The 18,947-nt window shown below is 48.7% G+C and overlaps 1 protein-coding gene across 4 annotated transcripts in view; it reads left to right on the top strand.

Annotated features, from left to right (window-relative positions):
• Positions 1-18,947, top strand: part of mapkbp1 (mitogen-activated protein kinase binding protein 1) — a 42,441-nt gene that overhangs the window by 15,724 nt on the left and 7,770 nt on the right. For all 4 annotated transcript variants that reach the window (XM_083684161.1, XM_083684162.1, XM_083684163.1 and 1 more), the window contains exons 4-15: positions 478-535; positions 3,711-3,881; positions 4,193-4,330; positions 4,686-4,868; positions 8,244-8,404; positions 9,997-10,186; positions 10,737-10,874; positions 11,114-11,298; positions 11,956-12,047; positions 14,639-14,764; positions 15,056-15,126; positions 17,722-17,843. In XM_083684161.1, the coding sequence (XP_083540287.1) occupies positions 478-535; positions 3,711-3,881; positions 4,193-4,330; positions 4,686-4,868; positions 8,244-8,404; positions 9,997-10,186; positions 10,737-10,874; positions 11,114-11,298; positions 11,956-12,047; positions 14,639-14,764; positions 15,056-15,126; positions 17,722-17,843 (1,635 nt within the window). The remainder of the gene's footprint in view (positions 1-477; positions 536-3,710; positions 3,882-4,192; positions 4,331-4,685; positions 4,869-8,243; positions 8,405-9,996; positions 10,187-10,736; positions 10,875-11,113; positions 11,299-11,955; positions 12,048-14,638; positions 14,765-15,055; positions 15,127-17,721; positions 17,844-18,947) is intronic.

An 18,947-nucleotide genomic window follows, 5' to 3' on the forward strand; every position in this document is an offset into this window, starting at 1 on the left:
ATTGAGCCAACCATGTGGCTTGCCTGCTATTGTGTTTGTTTAAATACTAGACTGGGGTGAGAGTAATACAATCTCACACTGCACTGTTGATACAGTGGCTATTGTGAAGGACTTCCCTCCTGTGTGAAGTGTTCTAGTTTCTCTAAGCCGTGGTGTACAGTACTTCATCACCCGTTTTATGATGCTGGTGGAGGTAAGAAGGCCATTGTACAGAGAACAGACAGGAAAGACCTCTTGATCAGGATACACAGCAGGGGAGGCTGGTGGAGGCAGAAATCAGAGAACGGGCTCACGTGTGTTTCATACCATTCCTCCATTCCGTTCCATGCATTACAATGAGCCCGTCATTCGATTTCTACCTCCACCAGCCTCCCCTGATGTACGGTGTCAACCTCAATAGTCATGCGATCTCTCCTCTCCTCTACCAGGACGTTTTGACTTCCCCAGTGATGAAATATTTCTTCTATCTCTTCACAGGAAAACCATAACCACGCTGTCGTTTTCCCCTGATGGCAAATATGTGGTTACCGGGGAGGTGAGTCTTATTGCCATTGTCTGTGTGCGTCTCACTGTGATGATGTGCTTATGCAGGCAGCCGCGTCTCACGTCTCACTGTGATGATGTGCTTATGCAGGCAGCCGCGGATGAGAGAGCTCACTATTTTATCTGCTCCTCTGCATGGCAGAGCTGTCCGCACAGCTTAGAACCCACAGGTCATGATTATATAACTATATCTACAGCTTACAATCCACAAGTCATGAACACACACACACACACACACACACACACACACACACACTGTGAACAGCCCAATCCACAGGTCATGATTATATAACTATATCTACAGCTTACAATCCACAAGTCATGAACACACACACGCACGCACACACACAGTGAGCAGCCCAATCCACAAGTCATAAACACACACACACGCACACACAGTGAACAGCCCAACCCACAGGTCATGATTATATTACTATCCACAAGTCATAAAGAGAAGAGCCTACTGTATCTACAAAGTACAACTGACGGGCCATAAAGGGACGGGCGGGCACACACACACACACACACACCTTACAGGCCATAAATGCATTACTATCGACTCCTGATGAGTGCCAGTCCCAATTCAGTTACATTCATTTCATTACTCCAGATAATAAAGCCAAGTTTAGTCCACACAGTTGTGCCAGTCCCCATGTTGTTGTTGTTTTTGTCAGGAGTCAACGACACTATGCCACTGCCACATCAACAAAGACCTGTTTTCATTCAATAGCTATGGAGGGTCAAACTAAGCACCATTGACTCGTGTGTGTGTGTGTGTGTGTGTGTGTGTGTGTGTGTGTGTGTGTTCTGCCTAATCCTCTGCATCCACTGACTAAGAGCCTATTAGACAAGTGTGTGTGAAAGTGAATGTGTGCTCCAGCGTTGCCATGGCAGTCGAGGGCACGGTGCCAGACTCCGGAAGGAGAGAGAGAGTGGGTGGAAGAGAGGGAACGAAGGGAGAGTGGGAGGGAGAGATGGGAGAGATTAAATACAAGAGAGAGGGGAAGAGGCAGAGAGAGAAGTGGAAAGATAGAAGAGAAACTGGGGGAAGGAAGAGAGAGAGGGATGGAATGAAAAAAGGGTAGGGAGAAGAGGACAGAGGAAGAGAAGGGGGAGGAGGGACTGAAAGACGAGAGGGAGAGAGAGATAGAGAAAAGAGGGGAGAAGCAGAGAGAGAGAGGTGTCAGCAGCAGAAGGCCGGCCCCCAACAGCAGCAGGACTGAGACAGGCCCCCAACGTGTCCCTGTCTCAGTCCTGCCTGGTGGGGTTGGCTGGTTGGTTGGTTGGTTGGTTGGTCTGACCCACACTGAGACCTGCTGCTCCATGGTCCCCCACAGGGAGGTCAGGTCACCTCCACCCCCAGCCTGTCTCTGTTCTCCTACCTAACATGGGCTAGACCCCACCAGCCAACTGGCCTTTCTAAACTGATCTTCTAATCTTCTCTATGGAGGTTCATCAAACGTTTTCCCATCTTCCATCCAACAGTCAAGCTATGCCTCTTTAGAACATACCAGTAGGACGGTATTTAAGGAGGTATTTTCAATGGGTCAAATGGATTGCCTTATCACGTTTATTGCCTCCTACCACTTTTATGGCCAGTATAAAGCATGATAAGGAGCTGCAGTGGCATGCAGAGCTATTGTCTCCTAATCACCTACAGTAGCAGGGGGAACCATGGGAGAAACCAGGCAGAGATGGATTTGATTAATGTCCTCCTGTGTTAAGCCCTGCCTGTCCCCCATTCGCTCTCCTTGATCTCCCTGGTCTCCGGTCCTTTGGTTGAATAACACCAGCAATGAGGCAGGCAGGCAGGCAGGCAGGCAGGCAGGCAGGCAGGCAGGCAGGCAGGCAGGCAGGCAGGCAGGCAGGCAGGCAGGCAGGCAGGCAGGCAGGCAGGCAGGCAGGCAGGCAGGCAGGCAGGCAGGCAGGCAGGCAGGCAGGCAGGCAGGCAGGCAGGCAGGCAGGCAGGCAGGCAGGCAGGCAGGCAGGCAGGCAGGCAGGCAGGCAGGCAGGCAGGCAGGCAGGCAGGCAGGCAGGCAGGCAGGCAGGCAGGCAGGCAGGCAGGCAGGCAGGCAGGCAGGCAGGCAGGCAGGCAGGCAGGCAGGCAGGCAGGCAGGCAGGCAGGCAGGCAGGCAGGCAGGCAGGCAGGCAGGCAGGCAGGCAGGCAGGCAGGCAGGCAGGCAGGCAGGCAGGCAGGCAGGCAGGCAGGCAGGCAGGCAGGCAGGCAGGCAGGCAGGCAGGCAGGCAGGCAGGCAGGCAGGCAGGCAGGCAGGCAGGCAGGCAGGCAGGCAGGCAGGCAGGCAGGCAGGCAGGCAGGCAGGCAGGCAGGCAGGCAGGCAGGCAGGCAGGCAGGCAGGCAGGCAGGCAGGCAGGCAGGCAGGCAGGCAGGCAGGCAGGCAGGCAGGCAGGCAGGCAGGCAGGCAGGCAGGCAGGCAGGCAGGCAGGCAGGCAGGCAGGCAGGCAGGCAGGCAGGCAGGCAGGCAGGCAGGCAGGCAGGCAGGCAGGCAGGCAGGCAGGCAGGCAGGCAGGCAGGCAGGCAGGCAGGCAGGCAGGCAGGCAGGCAGGCAGGCAGGCAGGCAGGCAGGCAGGCAGGCAGGCAGGCAGGCAGGCAGGCAGGCAGGCAGGCAGGCAGGCAGGCAGGCAGGCAGGCAGGCAGGCAGGCAGGCAGGCAGGCAGGCAGGCAGGCAGGCAGGCAGGCAGGCAGGCAGGCAGGCAGGCAGGCAGGCAGGCAGGCAGGCAGGCAGGCAGGCAGGCAGGCAGGCAGGCAGGCAGGCAGGCAGGCAGGCAGGCAGGCAGGCAGGCAGGCAGGCAGGCAGGCAGGCAGGCAGGCAGGCAGGCAGGCAGGCAGGCAGGCAGGCAGGCAGGCAGGCAGGCAGGCAGGCAGGCAGGCAGGCAGGCAGGCAGGCAGGCAGGCAGGCAGGCAGGCAGGCAGGCAGGCAGGCAGGCAGGCAGGCAGGCAGGCAGGCAGGCAGGCAGGCAGGCAGGCAGGCAGGCAGGCAGGCAGGCAGGCAGGCAGGCAGGCAGGCAGGCAGGCAGGCAGGCAGGCAATTGTCTTACAAACTACAATCACTCTCTCCCTCCCCCCCCCTCTCTCTCTATCTCCCCTTATTTCCTCTTCCTCATTCCCCATTTCCATACCTTCCTCTCCCCCCCTCTCCCCTCTCCAGAGTGGGCACATGCCTGCGGTGCGTGTGTGGGATGTGGGGGAGCGTACGCAGGTGGCGGAGCTGCAGGAGCACAAGTACGGCATCTCGTGCGTGGCCTTCTCCCCCAACAGCAAGTACATCGTCAGCGTGGGCTACCAGCACGACATGATCGTCAACGTCTGGGCCTGGAAGGTACCCACACACACACTCATCCGCCTGACCCAGTCTCAAACCACATAACTCCCACACACAGAGTCGGTTGTTACAGGGTCATTAACTCCCTATTGTAAAAAAGGGAGTGTTTTCAGCCACTTCACTTGTTAGATACCCCCCCTCACCCTAGAAATAGTTAAATGGACAGAGTTTGAGATGAGAGGGTACTTTATTGTTCCCTAAGGAGAAATGAGTTAGTCATCCAGACAGCAACAGTAGTGATACAACAGTACCCCCTTCAGCATGTTGTTGATCTACAGTCGCCTGTTCTCTTCTCTTTCTCTTCTCAGAAAAACATTGTGGTGGCCGCCAACAAGGTGTCCAGTAAGGTGACGGCCGTGTCCTTCTCAGACGACAGCTCCTACTTCGTCACGGCGGGTAACAGACACGTCAAGTTTTGGTACCTGGACCACACCAAGTCTTCTAAGGTAGTCCCTTCACATCAACACCCCTGGACTTATCTATTACTTGCCTATACTTGTTTTTCTAGCTTCTCCAGAATGTCATGCATGCTAGTGCTCTGAGTTATTCACATCACATGAACACAGTGCATTCACTGCTGACCAGTACAATAACTCATGTAAGGCTGTCGTAACCCTCTGAAGAATGTCTCTCTTGTCAGATCTAAAATGACATCATAGTGACCTACTTTTAACCCAGGTACTGTAGGACTCGTAGAAGTAAAAAAAGTAAAAGAGTAAAAAAATGGTGAACAGGTCATCATTTGAGACTCTCCACCTCCCTCCCTCTCTCTTCCTTCATCCTCCCTCCGTCCTCCCTCAGGTGAATGCCACGGTTCCTCTGCTGGGCCGCTCCGGCCTCCTCGGGGAGCTGAGGAACAACTTCTTCAGCGACGTGGCGTGTGGGAAGGGCCGCAAGGCGGACAGCACCTTCTGCATCACCTCCTCCGGCCTGCTCTGCGAGTTCAACGACAAACGCCTGCTGGACAAATGGGTGGAGCTACGGGTGAGTAGAGTTGATTCGTAAAAAAAATACATCAAAGGCATTTAGTGTGTCTATGCTTTACTGCAGGGGAGGCTGGTGGAGGCAGAAATGGGAGGACGGGCTCATTGAGGACGGACTCCATTCCATGGATTACAATGAGCCCATCCTCCCATTTCTGCCTACTGTACAGTATATGACTCTGGTAGACACTAGAGACTGTTTAGAGTACTATGGCTGTAGTAAGCTGTATCATCCATGGTAACAGTATGTCTTTGAGAGTCTCTATGAGATATCATCTACAGTACTATACAACCGTGGGAATGGAAATGTAGCCTATGGAATCAGGACAGATGACACATCTGTATTAGGGGAAACTTTGCAGAGAGGCTTTCTCTGCTTACTTGATTACTGGCTATGTTGTTTAGATCACAGTTCACAAATGATTTAACAGCTTACAATATAAGCCTTTTTTAATCTACTTTTCAATCTACAATTTCAAGTCAACAGCTACCCTGCCACTGCGTATGTGTTAGTTTCAGGGGAGGATAGTGGAGGTAGAAATCGGAGGACGGGCTCATTGTAATGCATGGAATGGAATGAGGAATGGTATCAAACACGTGTCATTCCATTCCATCCATTACAATGAGCCTGTCCTCTGATTTCTACCTCCACCAGCCTCCTCTGGTTAGTTTGTCCATGCTGTCTAATATTAGTGTACCCTTCTGCTTCTCCTCTTCTCACACTGTCCAGAAAAACGACAGTATCACAGTAAGTCCTCTTATCTGCCCACCAGTCCTCACTTTCATGTCACCTCTGAAAGCTGGCACCCGCCCACCCCCGGTCACCGAGCATCCCCATTGGACAGTTCCATAGAGCGCCGCTGTCAATCATGCCCACCCGTCCACCCTATTGGCTGTGTGACTGTGACTGTGGCCCCAGTGGTCTTCCCCGTTCTCAGATGTCCCGCCCCTGTCAGCCACAGACCAGACATTGGCCCATCCATGTTGTCACTCACAGCTGAACCCCCATCACTTTGATCATATCACACTCCAGAGTCTAGGCCAAGTGTGACTGCTGGGTTACATGGTGTTTGGTGGTCTGAGAACTTACATGTGTATTCATCATTCTTTCACGTGGGCTTTATAATAGATGTGCTGTTACATTGATACACTGTGGTATGTCTGATGTCTTCACTGCCGAGTCTTGATTAGGGTTGTAAGACCATGTTGACTTCTTCAGACTGTTATTAACCTTAAGGAATGCACGAGGGCTCGGATAATTTCACTTCTCATTTTCTGAAGGCTTTATGTGGTCCATTGGCTTGTGGGTGTTTGAGTTTTGCATGAGCAGCTGTGGGAATGAGCAGGTCAAACATTCAGTATGTGTGTTCCTCTGTATCAGGGAGTTTTAGTAGTGCTGTGGGGAGATCCTTGAGGTTTCAACAACCCCAGTCTGGTCTGGGAGCACATGACTCAAAACCACTCTAGCAGAGGGAGATCTGCACCAGATTGGTCATGCCCTGCCAGCACCTAGATGTTATCAGGGCTGAAGTGGGTCATGGTTAGGGTGGGTGGGTGATGGGTCGGGGGGGTATGTGATGGGTGGGTGGGTGGGTGGGTGAGGAGGGTGGGTGTACAATCATGCTTTTGTAGCCGGCATTGTTCAACATGCAGAGAGACAGGGGGTGGGAGAGAAAAGAGAGAGAGATGGAGTGAGAAAAGTAGAGAGAGGGAAAGAGGAGAGGTAAGTGAGAGGGATGGAGAGAGTGGGATAGAAAAGATGAGGGAAGAGGGAAGGATAGAGAAGGATACTGTAGAATGAAGAGAGAAAAAGTGAGTGAGTGCGGAGGACAATAGCTACTCTGTCTGAGGGCTCATCAGTCCTGCAGCACCATCACATTCCTCTCTGGGAATCTGATTATCAGACCGTCTGATGTGATCTGAACCTCCCTGGTGGGGCGTTACTCAAGAACACCACCCCCCCCCTCACCTCCCCTTGACTGGGTTATCACTGAACCCTCCTCACACGCTCTCACTGTACCGATGTGTGACGATGGAACCAAGAGGCTGTGATCCCACTGACAAGACAACGCAGAGAGCAAACAACTGGAACATTTGACATACATTTTCTTCCAAGCGAATCACGTGTCTGATCTGCTGTAGGCATGAGTCCCTCTCTCTGTCACGTATCTCTGCCTGCATCCTGCATCACTCTCGGCCTGTCACGAAACCCTCTTTTTACTACAGAAGACACTTGTCTTCCACAGAAGCCTTGCCTGGCTGCCATGCAGTATGTTTCCAATATGGAATATACTGTAGCTCACGTTGTGGCATATTTTTTGTTTATTTTCCTCTGCTGAGATGGTTGCTCCACTGGCATGGCTTACAATAGCACCAATTGTAGAGGGAGCCCAGCCCAGCATGGTTTGGCAACCAATGGCCAGAGGGGAATGTGTGAAAGATGTAGCCAATTTACTGTAGTGAGAGACAGATAAGAATGATTTGGCAACCAATGGCCAGAGGGGAATGTGTGAAAGATGTAGCCAATTTACTGTAGTGAGAGACAGATAAGAATGATGTGTCTTGTTAGGCTGCATGGCTGGCTGTTGAATCACTGTCATGCATTAGCTGACTGAATTGCTTAATATCATTACATAAAACATAGGCTCAATACTAACCTTTTTACTAACCCTAAAAGCACTGTATTGTCACATAGCTGTGGGCCTAGGTCTTAATCTCCGCACAAGCTTTGTGATGAAATCATTGTCATGGTACTGTCTAATGTTGTCTATATCTAGTATTATCATATCGTAGTTCTATATTTCCATACAAGCATACGTATGTGATCAGTTCCTGGATATCATCATGCTGTATTTCTCCCATCGTAACCACAGTGAAATATTGCATATTATGTCCTCATACAGTATAGTGTATGTGTTGGTGAACTGTTTGCTCTGCAGTATTTTGAATATTTTTAAGCCATTTCTCTCCTTTGCCAACGAATTAGAATTACTCAAGATTACTGGGGTATTGCCAAAGCTAGTATTAGCAAGTGAAATGAGCAGAGTATTGGTAATCAGTATTTGCACAGCCAGTCTTTCTGGTGCCAACGTTTAGTCTCCTGGGTGGGTTTTGCTCAATACTTTCAATATCATTGACAGAACTTTCCTGTAGTTCTGCTGCCTCAGCGGTTCAGATTGTGTGTCTGTGTGTGTGTGTGTGAGAGAGAGAGATAAGAGTATAGGGTCTTTACGCATTGCAAAAATGTTTGTATATCCTTATGGTTGGATGCTTGAAAATTAGAATGTGGTTACCTTATGAAAGACAGGTGTGAGTGTGTGTTTCTGCTCTATCTGTCTGTCTGAGAATCTGTCTGAGAGTCCCTCTTCTCCTGTAGACCACCCAGGCCACGTCTCTGTCTGTGACAGAGGAGCTGGTCTTCTGTGGCTGTGCCGACGGTACCGTCAGGGCCTTCAGTCCCATCAACCTGCACTTCATCTGCACACTGCCGCGCCCACACTGCCTGGGCACAGACATCGCCAGCGTGGTGGACGCCAGGTGGGTTACACACACACACAACACACATATACACACACACACAGAGCGCTTATTTACAATCAATCATACATACAATCAATTGTCACCTGCTCATGGACATTTTAATAGAGAAGTTCAATACAGTATACTGCATCTGTCACAGTTCAAATGTTTTGCTTTGGAGTAGGAAAATGTCACCCTAGGTCCCCTGACTGTTTAAATGTTACCCTCGGTCCTTTGACGGTTTAAATGTTACCCTCGGTCCTTTGACGGTTTAAATGTTGCCCTGGCCTGATTTAAGGAGCTAAATGGAGTCTTTGTGACTAGAATGAACAGTAGAGCCTTGGTTCCCCTGCTCTGTCTTCCAGTCAGCTAGATTGGTGTAGGCTGCCTGGTATCTGCTTCTCATACAGTAACACCATCATGCATATGCAAATACCTCATAACAAACCTGACCCTGACCAATTTCCTCTTTTATTATGAGTTCTCATCCACTCCAGGGTGCATGTGGGATTCAGTTGGAGTTATTTGGCAAACGTCAGATGTTTGATATTCATGTTTATCCGCCCCCTCCTCAAGGTCTTTCAAATGGGCGTTTTGTCACAGCCACAGAAATTCCAGCGAGAGTTCTCCTCCTTCCTCATACATATGTACTGGGGGTTCTGGAATGTTGCTTCACTTCTTCTTCTCTGTCTAACTGACTGACTCTGGCCAATGAGAGGCAGGCGTTGGTTCACTCTGGGGGATTGTGGGGTTGTTAGAGTCCCACACAAGTATGCTAAACTCCATGATGAGTCAGCTAATCTATCTGAACATCTGGCTTTTTTGTTTGGTTCATGGACTTTATGTTTTGTAGAGGAAGTAGATAATGGACATAATGGTAGTTCTGTGGTCCAGAGGTACTTGGGGGAATCCTTCTTAATGCTTCACAGTTCCTTGGTCCTCTTCGGTTGAGGCTATTTCAAGATGGCTGAAGTGTAGTGTGTAGTTTTTGGTCTTGTTGAGGCTGTTATTATCTGACGTCGTCTAGGTCATCTCACCGCTCTATATATAGACGTCGCCGTGGGATATGGCATCATTTGCCAGCAGGCAGACGTTTCTCCTGGTTGGGTGGCACACGGTGTCCTCGCCGAACTGTAGAAAACGGAACATCAACATAAAACCACAGAGGAAAGTATGCAGACTGCTAGCTTGTTTTTTCCCCCCCACTGTCCCTCGTGGCCTGTTAGTTTTAAGTACCTTTTAATTCTCCCGTGTCTCCTCTCGCCAGTGCAGCACTTGGCCTACAGTGTCTCACGTTGCCCCCGAAAGCTGGGGCAGAGGGGTATATTAGAAAAGTGGCGCCGATGAGCTTCATACAGTTCCATATAGCTTCCTGATTGAGCCAATATCGATTTTTTTATTGGACTAATAACCGGTTGCCTGGCAACATGCTCCGGTATGATGTGACGGAACTATTTGGCGTAGAAAACTCACCCCTTCAATGGTGCCACTCTTCCTTATAGAACACTCTGGGCTGGGCTTTCCTAATAAATGAACAAAAGAGAGAAGGATTCCACTCTCCTCTAAAAAAAAAACCCCACCTAACTCTCTCCCTCTCTCCCCTCCTCCAGCCACCTCTTCTCCTACAAGATGGATGCCCGCTACCCAGACACGGTGGCGGTGACCTACGACCCTACGAGCCGCTGGCTGTCCTGTGTCTACAACGACCACAGCCTCTACGTCTGGGACGTCAAAGACCTGCGCAAAGTGGGCAAGGTCTACTCCGCCCTGTACCACTCTGCCTGCGTGTGGAGTGTCGAGGTAAGGCCAGGAGAGACATCAAAAATAGATATACACATCAGGGGAGGCTGGTGGAGGTAGCAGTCAGAGGATAGGCTCACTGCAATGCATGGAATGGAATGAGGAATCGTATGAAACACGTGTGTTTCATACCATTCCTCATTCCATTCCATGCATTACGATGAGCCCTCCATCTGATCTCTACCTCCACCAGCCTCCACTGGTGTGCAGGGTCTGGAGAGACACCAGAAATAACTGCTATGTAAAGACCTGCTGCGTTCCCATGGCTCTCTTTTCAATGTAGAGAGATATGCAGTTCAGTTGAGGTCTCCTTAGTCCGCATTGTTAGCTTAGTGTTTGTTCTGTAACTTGGTAAACCAAGTCAGGGTTGGGGTCAATTCCCTCTAAATTCCAGTCAATGGAGAAATTCCTGTTTCAACCGACAGGAATTCGAAATGGCATTGGCCCCAACTCTGAACCATGTTGCCCTGTTTCTATGTGAGTTTGTGTTTCTGAGTTTGATTTTCTGAGTTTGCGTTTCTGAGTTTGAGTCGTGTCCCCCGTCCCTCAGATGTACCCAGAGGGCCGTGAGGGTGAGCAGCCGTGTGTGCCTCCAGACTCGTTCCTGAGCTGTTCCTCTGACAACACCATCCGTCTGTGGAACACTGACAGTCACAGCACCACCCTCAGCCGCAACGTCATCAGCAACGTGAGTCTGGTCCCCCCACACCCTCCTACTTTATATCCTCTATAACCCCACTAACTATATGAGCCCCCCGGGTCAATACCCCTACCCAACTGTATACCCCCTATAAGACCACTAAGTATACTATACTAGCCCCCCATGCCGGAAGCCCCCCTCCCCCACCCCACCCTACTGTACCCCAACTTGCAGCAATGTCAGTCTGACACAAAAAAGTAATCCCTTTGTCCCCTCTGTCCCTGCAGGACCTCCAGAAGATCATCTACATGGACAACAACACGTCAGGCCTGCTGGACATGGAGAGCCTGGGCACAGGCAACACGGAGAAGGCGGACCCCCAGACCTCCGAGACCCGGACGGGCATCAGGACTATCTGTGTCAGCCCCGACGGGCAGCACCTGGCATCGGGAGACCGCACGGGCACCCTCAGGTACGGTAGCTAGCTCCACTAGAGCCCCTGGGGGGGAGACCCTGTTTATCCACTTCAACTCCCCCTCTCCCTTCGTCGGTACCTCTCTGTCCTAATTAAATCTGGTTAGTAATTGGACTCTAGAGGTGTTACCAGGGAGTCATTATGTAGATGTGTAAGTAATGTTTAGAGTGGAGTGTGTGTGTGTGTGTGTGTGTGTGTGTGTGTGTGTGTGTGTGTGTGTGTGTGTGTGTGTGTGTGTGTGTGTGTGTGTATTGGGGGGTTAGAGAGGGTTTGAGTCCACTCAGGCAGCAGTTCTGACTGAGTGTGTCCTTCCACATGGACGGACCGACGGATGCTTGCTGGCCCGGATGCTGACCCAGTTAACACCAGGGCAACTTGTCTCCATTAGCCATCCTACAGGACTGATAGGGGGCTGTGTCAGCCCTGTACTGGAGCCCAGCAGTGTCTGTGGACCAGACCTGATTCAAATACATATGTCAAATGCAGTACCTGAAAGTAAAAATGTGGTCTTAAAAGTGGGCAATCTACTTTTTAGCTTTTAGTTTTCCCTTCCCATCAGGTAAACTAAATAAAGCACAGCTCAAATAAGTGAAAGTATTTGACCCATGTCGGCTATGGAGAGACTCATATGTGTGTGTTGTTGTTGTGTTTTAGGATCCATGAGCTGCAGAGTATGGAGGAGATCCTGAACGTCCAGGCCCACGACTCTGAGATCCTGTGTCTGGAGTACTCCAAGCCTGAGACTGGTGAGTGGCAGACAGGCCTTGGACAGCCAGACCAGGGGAGGGAACAGTAGAGCTGTGGTTCTTTAGCCTTCTGTCTGAGAAGCTGTGGCGTTGAAGCTACGGTAGCTATGCTAACCCCCAGGTGGTAGCCAGACAACCAGCCTCCCGCTGACTGGCTAAACCACTTCACAGCTCCAGTGTGTGTGTTCACCAGACTGGGCTCGGGCTCCAATCTGTGTTCATCCTTCCAGCAGTTAAAAATGAGCCGGCTTTATACGGTAGCTTTATAGGAATTAACTTTTCCAATGAACGCTAGCAAAGCCAAGGGATTTGTGCAAGCGAAGGGGAAAAAACTCAAACTGTTGACTCAAACAAAACATTTTCCATTTCCGTCATGGTGCATTCCTTCAGATAATTTGACGTACTGATGTCTCTACTACAGTCAAAGGAGTGAGCAAGTTTGGCCACCCTGGTTTAATCTCATCTGAATGCACTACAAAGGGAGTCTGTGCCACGCTGGGTATTAAGTGGGCATTATCTGGCTTGTTGAAGTGAAGTGCAGTTGAAAGCAAGGCAGAGCATACAGTGCCTTCGGAAAGTATTCAGACCCCTTCACTTTTTCCACATTTTGTTGTGTTATAAACTCAATTTAAAATGGACTCAATTGAAAAAAAAATTGCCATCAATCCACACACAATATCCCAGAATGACAAAGCGAAAACAGGTTTTTAGAAAATTCAGTAAATGTATTCAAATTTAAAAACAGAAATACCTCATGTACATAAGTATTCAGACACTCTTAAAATTTGCTAAAATGCAAAAATGTCATCAACAAATCACTCAATAACTTCAATTGAGTCCATTTTAATGCAAGGATAATAGTTCATGTCATTTTGGAATTAATATCTTTGTTTGTATAGGGTTAGGGTTCTGATTTGCATAGCAATCAATTACACACTGTGTGGATTAGGTTGTCATTACAAACCCTCCTGGCACGACTCTTGGTCAACACTCTTCTACCATGCCGCCCCCACCCACCCCTTTCCTCCAAGTCGCCCCCTACTGCCTCCACTGCAGCCTCATTGTCAATGCATGAAATGGAATGAGGAATGGTGTCCCTCATTCCATTCCACGCATTACAATGAGCCCGTCCTCTGATATCTACCTCCACCAGCCTCCCCCGACTTGTATCTGGTTGGAGTCAGTTATGAAGTATAAGGAACAATGTGCTCCACTCAAATCTTAATCCAATAGTACTGTTTACGTGCTGGATCCTCGTAAAATAACAGAGGAAACAAAGTATGGACAACAGCACATCAATTGTTAAGCTTTTAAAATTTATTGCAATACAAAAGCTTAACAATTGGAGTGCTGCTGTCCAAAATTACCAAGGTCATGCCTCCCGGAGGCTGCCGGAGGTAGACATCGGAGGACAGGTTCATTGTAATGCATGAAATAGAATAAGGAACGGTATCAAATACGTAACGGGCTCGTTGTAACGCAAGGACTGGAATGAGGAATGGTATTAACATTACAATGAGCCCGTCCTCTGATTTCTACCTCCATCAGCCTCCCCTGATCAAGCCTCCCGAAGGATGTGTTGACATCAGCAGGGGGAGGATCAGTCGATAAAGAATGCTTTTGAGTTTCAGCGTGATGAATCGGTTCTGAGATCCAATTATGTCTCAAATGATTAGGAGTTGCTCCACTCCATCTTTATTAGATTCTGTTGACACAATAATATCCACATGAATCGTCCGTTGACTGTGGCTATTAGGCTAATGTAATCCGGTTGGATCTGTGATTTCATTTGTGACTTCACTTCTCTCCCTACATAAGCACGCTGGTTATCGCTGTGAAAGAATGCCCTCACCTTGTCCCAGCAAATATGTCACTACTATCTATCAACATATTGATAGAAAATAGTTTCATACGTTTTATCTGGACCATTTTATAGACCTCATTTTCATATAAGCATTTGATGAGAGATATCAGGCTCATCCTGGCTGAGGATGTGTCTATGACCATCTGTTATAGTAGTGCTCCCTATGAAGCTACAGTAAGCTTGGCTCTGTCAAGCTGTGTGCTGTGGCAGTGGTCTCATTTCTCACTCAACCCTCAAAGGAAACAAGCTTAGTTTGCAACTGTAGTTTCCTCTCATTAGGGCTGCCTTTAACGTGTTTGTTAATGGGGGGTAGTACTACTACAGATAGTAGCCAGTCAACGACACACGTGGTCTACATATGGAGGTAATGATGGTTGAGTTCCAGGTCGGCTGTATTGCAGTCAGGCTGTGCAGCTCAGCAGATTGCTATAGCATATTGATGTGGTTCCAGAGATTTTAAACAGTCCAGGCGTTGTGAAATCTGATGATGTGTACAGCACGGCTGCAATGTAGGTGACCTAGAACACAACCAATATGTCTGTCTGTGAGCTGAGTAAGTACCCAGTGTGCTCAATAGGGTGCTTTACGGTTGTTAGACACATGAAAGAGGGTTCAGTCTGATTAAACAGGTTTATCACCACAGAGATGGATAGCAGTTGTTGGTGGCGTCCTGGTGTGTGTGTGTGTACAATGTGTGTGTGTATAATGTGTGCGTTGTGTCTGGCAGGGCTGAAGCTTCTCGCCACAGCAAGCAGAGACCGTCTGATCCACGTGTTGAATGCGGAACAGGAGTACAGCCTACTGCAGACGCTGGATGAACACTCCTCCTCCATCACCGCCGTCCGATTCGCTGGTGAGACTTCTTCCTGACCTCTGAACCTTTAACAGCTAACCCTAACCCTAACCCAACCCTCTGTACCTCAAGCCCTCAAGTCTTTACTCTGAAGTCAGTTTTATAGTTGATGTTTAAGCCAGTACCGCAAGCTTTCAAGTCACTCTCATAACTATGCTACTGAAAGTATTTAAATGTGTCCTTCTATGAGTTGTTAATGGGTCAAGGGGTCATGAAAGGGTCACTCGTGTTTGGTTTGTCAAGGTGGTTATTGTTAACAACGTAGTAACAATGTCTCTTCTCTCTATTCAGCCAATGAAGGCAAGGTGAGGATGATCAGCTGTGGAGCTGACAAGAGCATCTACTTCCGCACGGCCCAGAAGGTAAACAACACTACTTTCCTGTCCTATTACAACACACCAGGGGAGGCTGGTGGAGGTAGAAATCGGAGGACGGGCTTATTGTAATGCATGGAATGGTGACATACACTCAATCAACACTTTATTAGGAACACTATACTAATACTGGGTAGGGCCTCCCTTTGCTCTCAAAACAGCCTCCGTTCTTTGTGGCATTGATTCCACAAGATGTTGGAAACATTCCTTTGAGATTCTGGTCCATAATGATTGCATCACGCAATTCCTGCAGATTTTTCAGGTGCACTTTCAAGCTGTGAATCTCCTGTTCTACCACATTCCAAAGGTGTTCTATTGGATTCAGATCCAGTGACTGGGAAGGCCACTGAAGAACACTGAACTCATTGTCATGTTCATGAAACCAGTTTGAGACGACTTTTACTTTGACATGGTGCATTGTCATGCTGGAAGTAGCCATTAGAAGATGGGTAAATTGTGGCCATGAAGGCATGCGCATGGTCAGCAACAATACTCAAATAGGCTGTGGCATTCAAGTGATGATTGGTTGGTATTAACGGGCCCAAAGTGTCCCCACACCATTACACCACCTCCACCATGAAAAGGTGTACAGGTGTTCCTAACAAAGTGTTCGGTGAGTGTACATGATTGATACCATTCCTCATTCCATTCCATGCATTACGATGAGCCCATCCTCCGATTTCTCAACCAACCTCCCCTGCAACACACTCTGTCCTAAACACTGACTCCACCTGCTTTGAACCCTTCACTCCCTAAGCCCTCACTCACCTAGCCCTAAACCCTCACTTCTTCATCACACACCCATCCTGGAACACAGCGCACCCGAGAACAACGGTCCCCTCAGACCTCCCTCCTTCCTCCTGGTCTAAACATCATGGCTGAATTGCTCCTTGAGCAGCTGTGGTTTTAGATCCAGGATAGGGATATGATTTCACTGCTTCTTGGCTCCTCTCAATAATTCATGATGCTTGTGATTCTCTCTAAACATATTTTGGCAGTGGACCAAATTCAGTCGGCCGTGCTTCAGCCACCAACTCCTCTTCATGGCTGTATTTAATATCCAGATCCTCTTACTTACTTACAGCTCAATTAAGTTTCAAGTGCCCTCGTTAATGAAGAGTTTCCTCGTGGGCTTTCTGTGAACCGGAGTGAACACTTTCCCAAACATCTGCCCTGAATCCTAGATCAAACCACCAGTGACTAGCCCCCCTGCCTACCCCCCCTAGACACTGGTGTAGATCTGAGAGGATTGGATAGGTTTAAGCACCATGATAATAGTTGTCCATCTTGATGGGACTGATGGGAGATGGTATTTTGCTTAGACAAATCTATCCAAATCCTTTCAGATCTACACAGATCTAGAGGGTAGGGGCTAGAGGATAGGGGGTAGGGGCTAGAGGGTAGGGGATAGGGGGTAAGGGCTAGGACTGGACAGAGAGGAATTAGCATTGCTGTCCTATACAAGGACATACATCATATGTTTATCCCCAGTAGTACTCTATCTCTGTAATTAATTTGGAATCCATGCAGGATTTAAACAGTGTCCATGCAGGATTTAAACAGTGTCCATGCAGGGTTTAAACAGTGTCTTGACAATGCTGCGGAGGCACAGAGGGTGCTTACATCATCAATCATGTGGACAGGTGTTGTGTGTGGAGAGAATACTGAAGCTGTCCCCTCTATACTAACTACTGTGTATTGGTATGCAGTTCAGTGAGCTTTAGGTATTCAGGATGAGAAGAATGATATCACACACACACACACTTTATGCCATCTTTATTTTCATCCCATAATTTCTCACAAGACGTCATCATCCCATCTCATCCTTGTGTATAATCTCCTAAAGTGTTTGAGTCATCATACTAACAGTCTTCCAGTGCTGCATGCAATCTAGTTATAATCTCAATCTCAGATTAAAACTGCATCAAGGGAACATACTCAAAGTCACCCATGTAGTCTTGAGGTGGTCAAGTACTCTAATCCTAAAGAACAGGCATTTTAGTTCAGCCCTTGGAATATAAACCAGTTTCTTATGTAACCACTGGACTTCTACAGCAGTACATTGGTTTCACAGTGAGATCAGGGTATATTTCTGGCCTTGGTACTGTATGAGAGTGTAGAATCTAATTAAAAGGTAGTTGAGAGAGTCATTCCTGCCTTTGATCCTGAGGCTAGTTGAGAAATCGTGGTGAAGCTGTAAAAGCTACAAGGACCGTACAAGGCCAGGTGTCGTAGCAGAACATGACTCATGATAACAAAACGTCCTCAAAAACACACCTAAAGGCACAGTTCAGCCTCTTGTTTAGCTCTTCAGTAAGTATGGGCTGGTTTCCCAGATCTAAGGCTAATCAGTCACTGAAAAGCATCTTTAATGGAGTGTCTCAGTGTCTTTAATCTGTGTCCGGTCAACTGCCCCTATGTTGCGGTTTCATAGACACAGATTAAGCCCTAGTCCTGGACTATATCGCTTTTTAGTCTAGGATTAGGCTTCATCTGTGTCCGGTAAACTGCTCCTGTGAGGAGTATGGTTGATGGATGGTCTACCATTGCAGTCAGTGACCCATTGTGACCTCTCATTCACAGACTGATGAAGGAACGGTGTTCACTCGCACCCACCACATCGCACGCAAGACCACCCTGTATGACATGGACATAGACCCTACCAGGAAATACGCTGCTGTTGGCTGCCAGGATCGCAGCATCAGGTGGGTGCTTACTCTGGCTGTTTCTGTTATTATTGATAATGTATGTGTGTGTGTGTGTGTGTGTGTGTGTGTGTGTTTGTGTATACTGTGTGTGTGTGTACATGTGTCTGTAATCTGACAGACTGTGCAGTCACCCCTAACAGGTGGATTAGAGCTCAGGTGTGGTAGCCACAGGATGGGATTACGGGGATTGGGGATGGTTAATCTGGTAACAGGCAGCAGGCATACTGTTGTCCACGTGCCTGTCTTGACAGGAGCTAACAGAGCTCCCCCCACACCTCTGTTTACCTCACTCATGCTCCACTGTGTTGTGTGTTTGTGTCGAGCGTTGTCTTGTCTTGTTGCTGTTTACATGGTTAGTGAATGATCGCCGCCTGTCCTTTCTATGGGGCGTAGCCATGGGCAGTCAGACGTTGGGATGCAGCAGAGTTTCTCTTTGTTTTACAGTATGCTCTCTATACAGTTGACACATTTAAAAAAAAAAAAAAAAAAAAAAACATTTCCCTCAGTTTAGGCTTCTTCGTTTAAGAGTTGGTGAAACAGCGTGGAATGTGGCAGAGTTAAAGGACGGTCCTAATAGGGCTTGACTCCGTCTCAGAGTACTTCTGCACTGTAAACAGCCTTAAGTCCTGCTCCCATTTCAGCCCAGTGAATACATGCTGTTTCACTAGCCTTTTATGATCAATGTCCTCCAGGGTTCTTTTTGTGTTTTACACTTGAAGCTTGGCTTTTGTTTAACAAGGTACACTAACAGGCTGTGATTTGTTTCTTTACATAAGGGCGTTTACCCCTCGCACACACACACACACACACTTTAGCTTCTGCCAGCTCTTCCCAAGGTTAACTGGGTGGCTGGCGGGTCCCCCCTGGCACTCAAAGGAAAGGTAACAGTTAGAGTGACCCCTGGTGGTCAGCTGAGGGGTTGCATACACAATACCAACTGAGCTGGGCTGTTTTATTGGGGTTCATTCAGTCAGGATATTGCAGATCAAATGTAAAAGTAAATGCATTTTTCCTCAGTCTGATGACTTCAGCTTGATCTAAAACGTTTTCAGAGACAGTAGCAGGATGTGGCAGCATGTGACTGACGTATCTGACTTCATC

The sequence above is a fragment of the Argentina silus genome (assembly GCF_951799395.1).
Source record: "Argentina silus genome assembly, chromosome: 13".
NCBI lineage: Eukaryota > Metazoa > Chordata > Actinopteri > Argentiniformes > Argentinidae > Argentina > Argentina silus.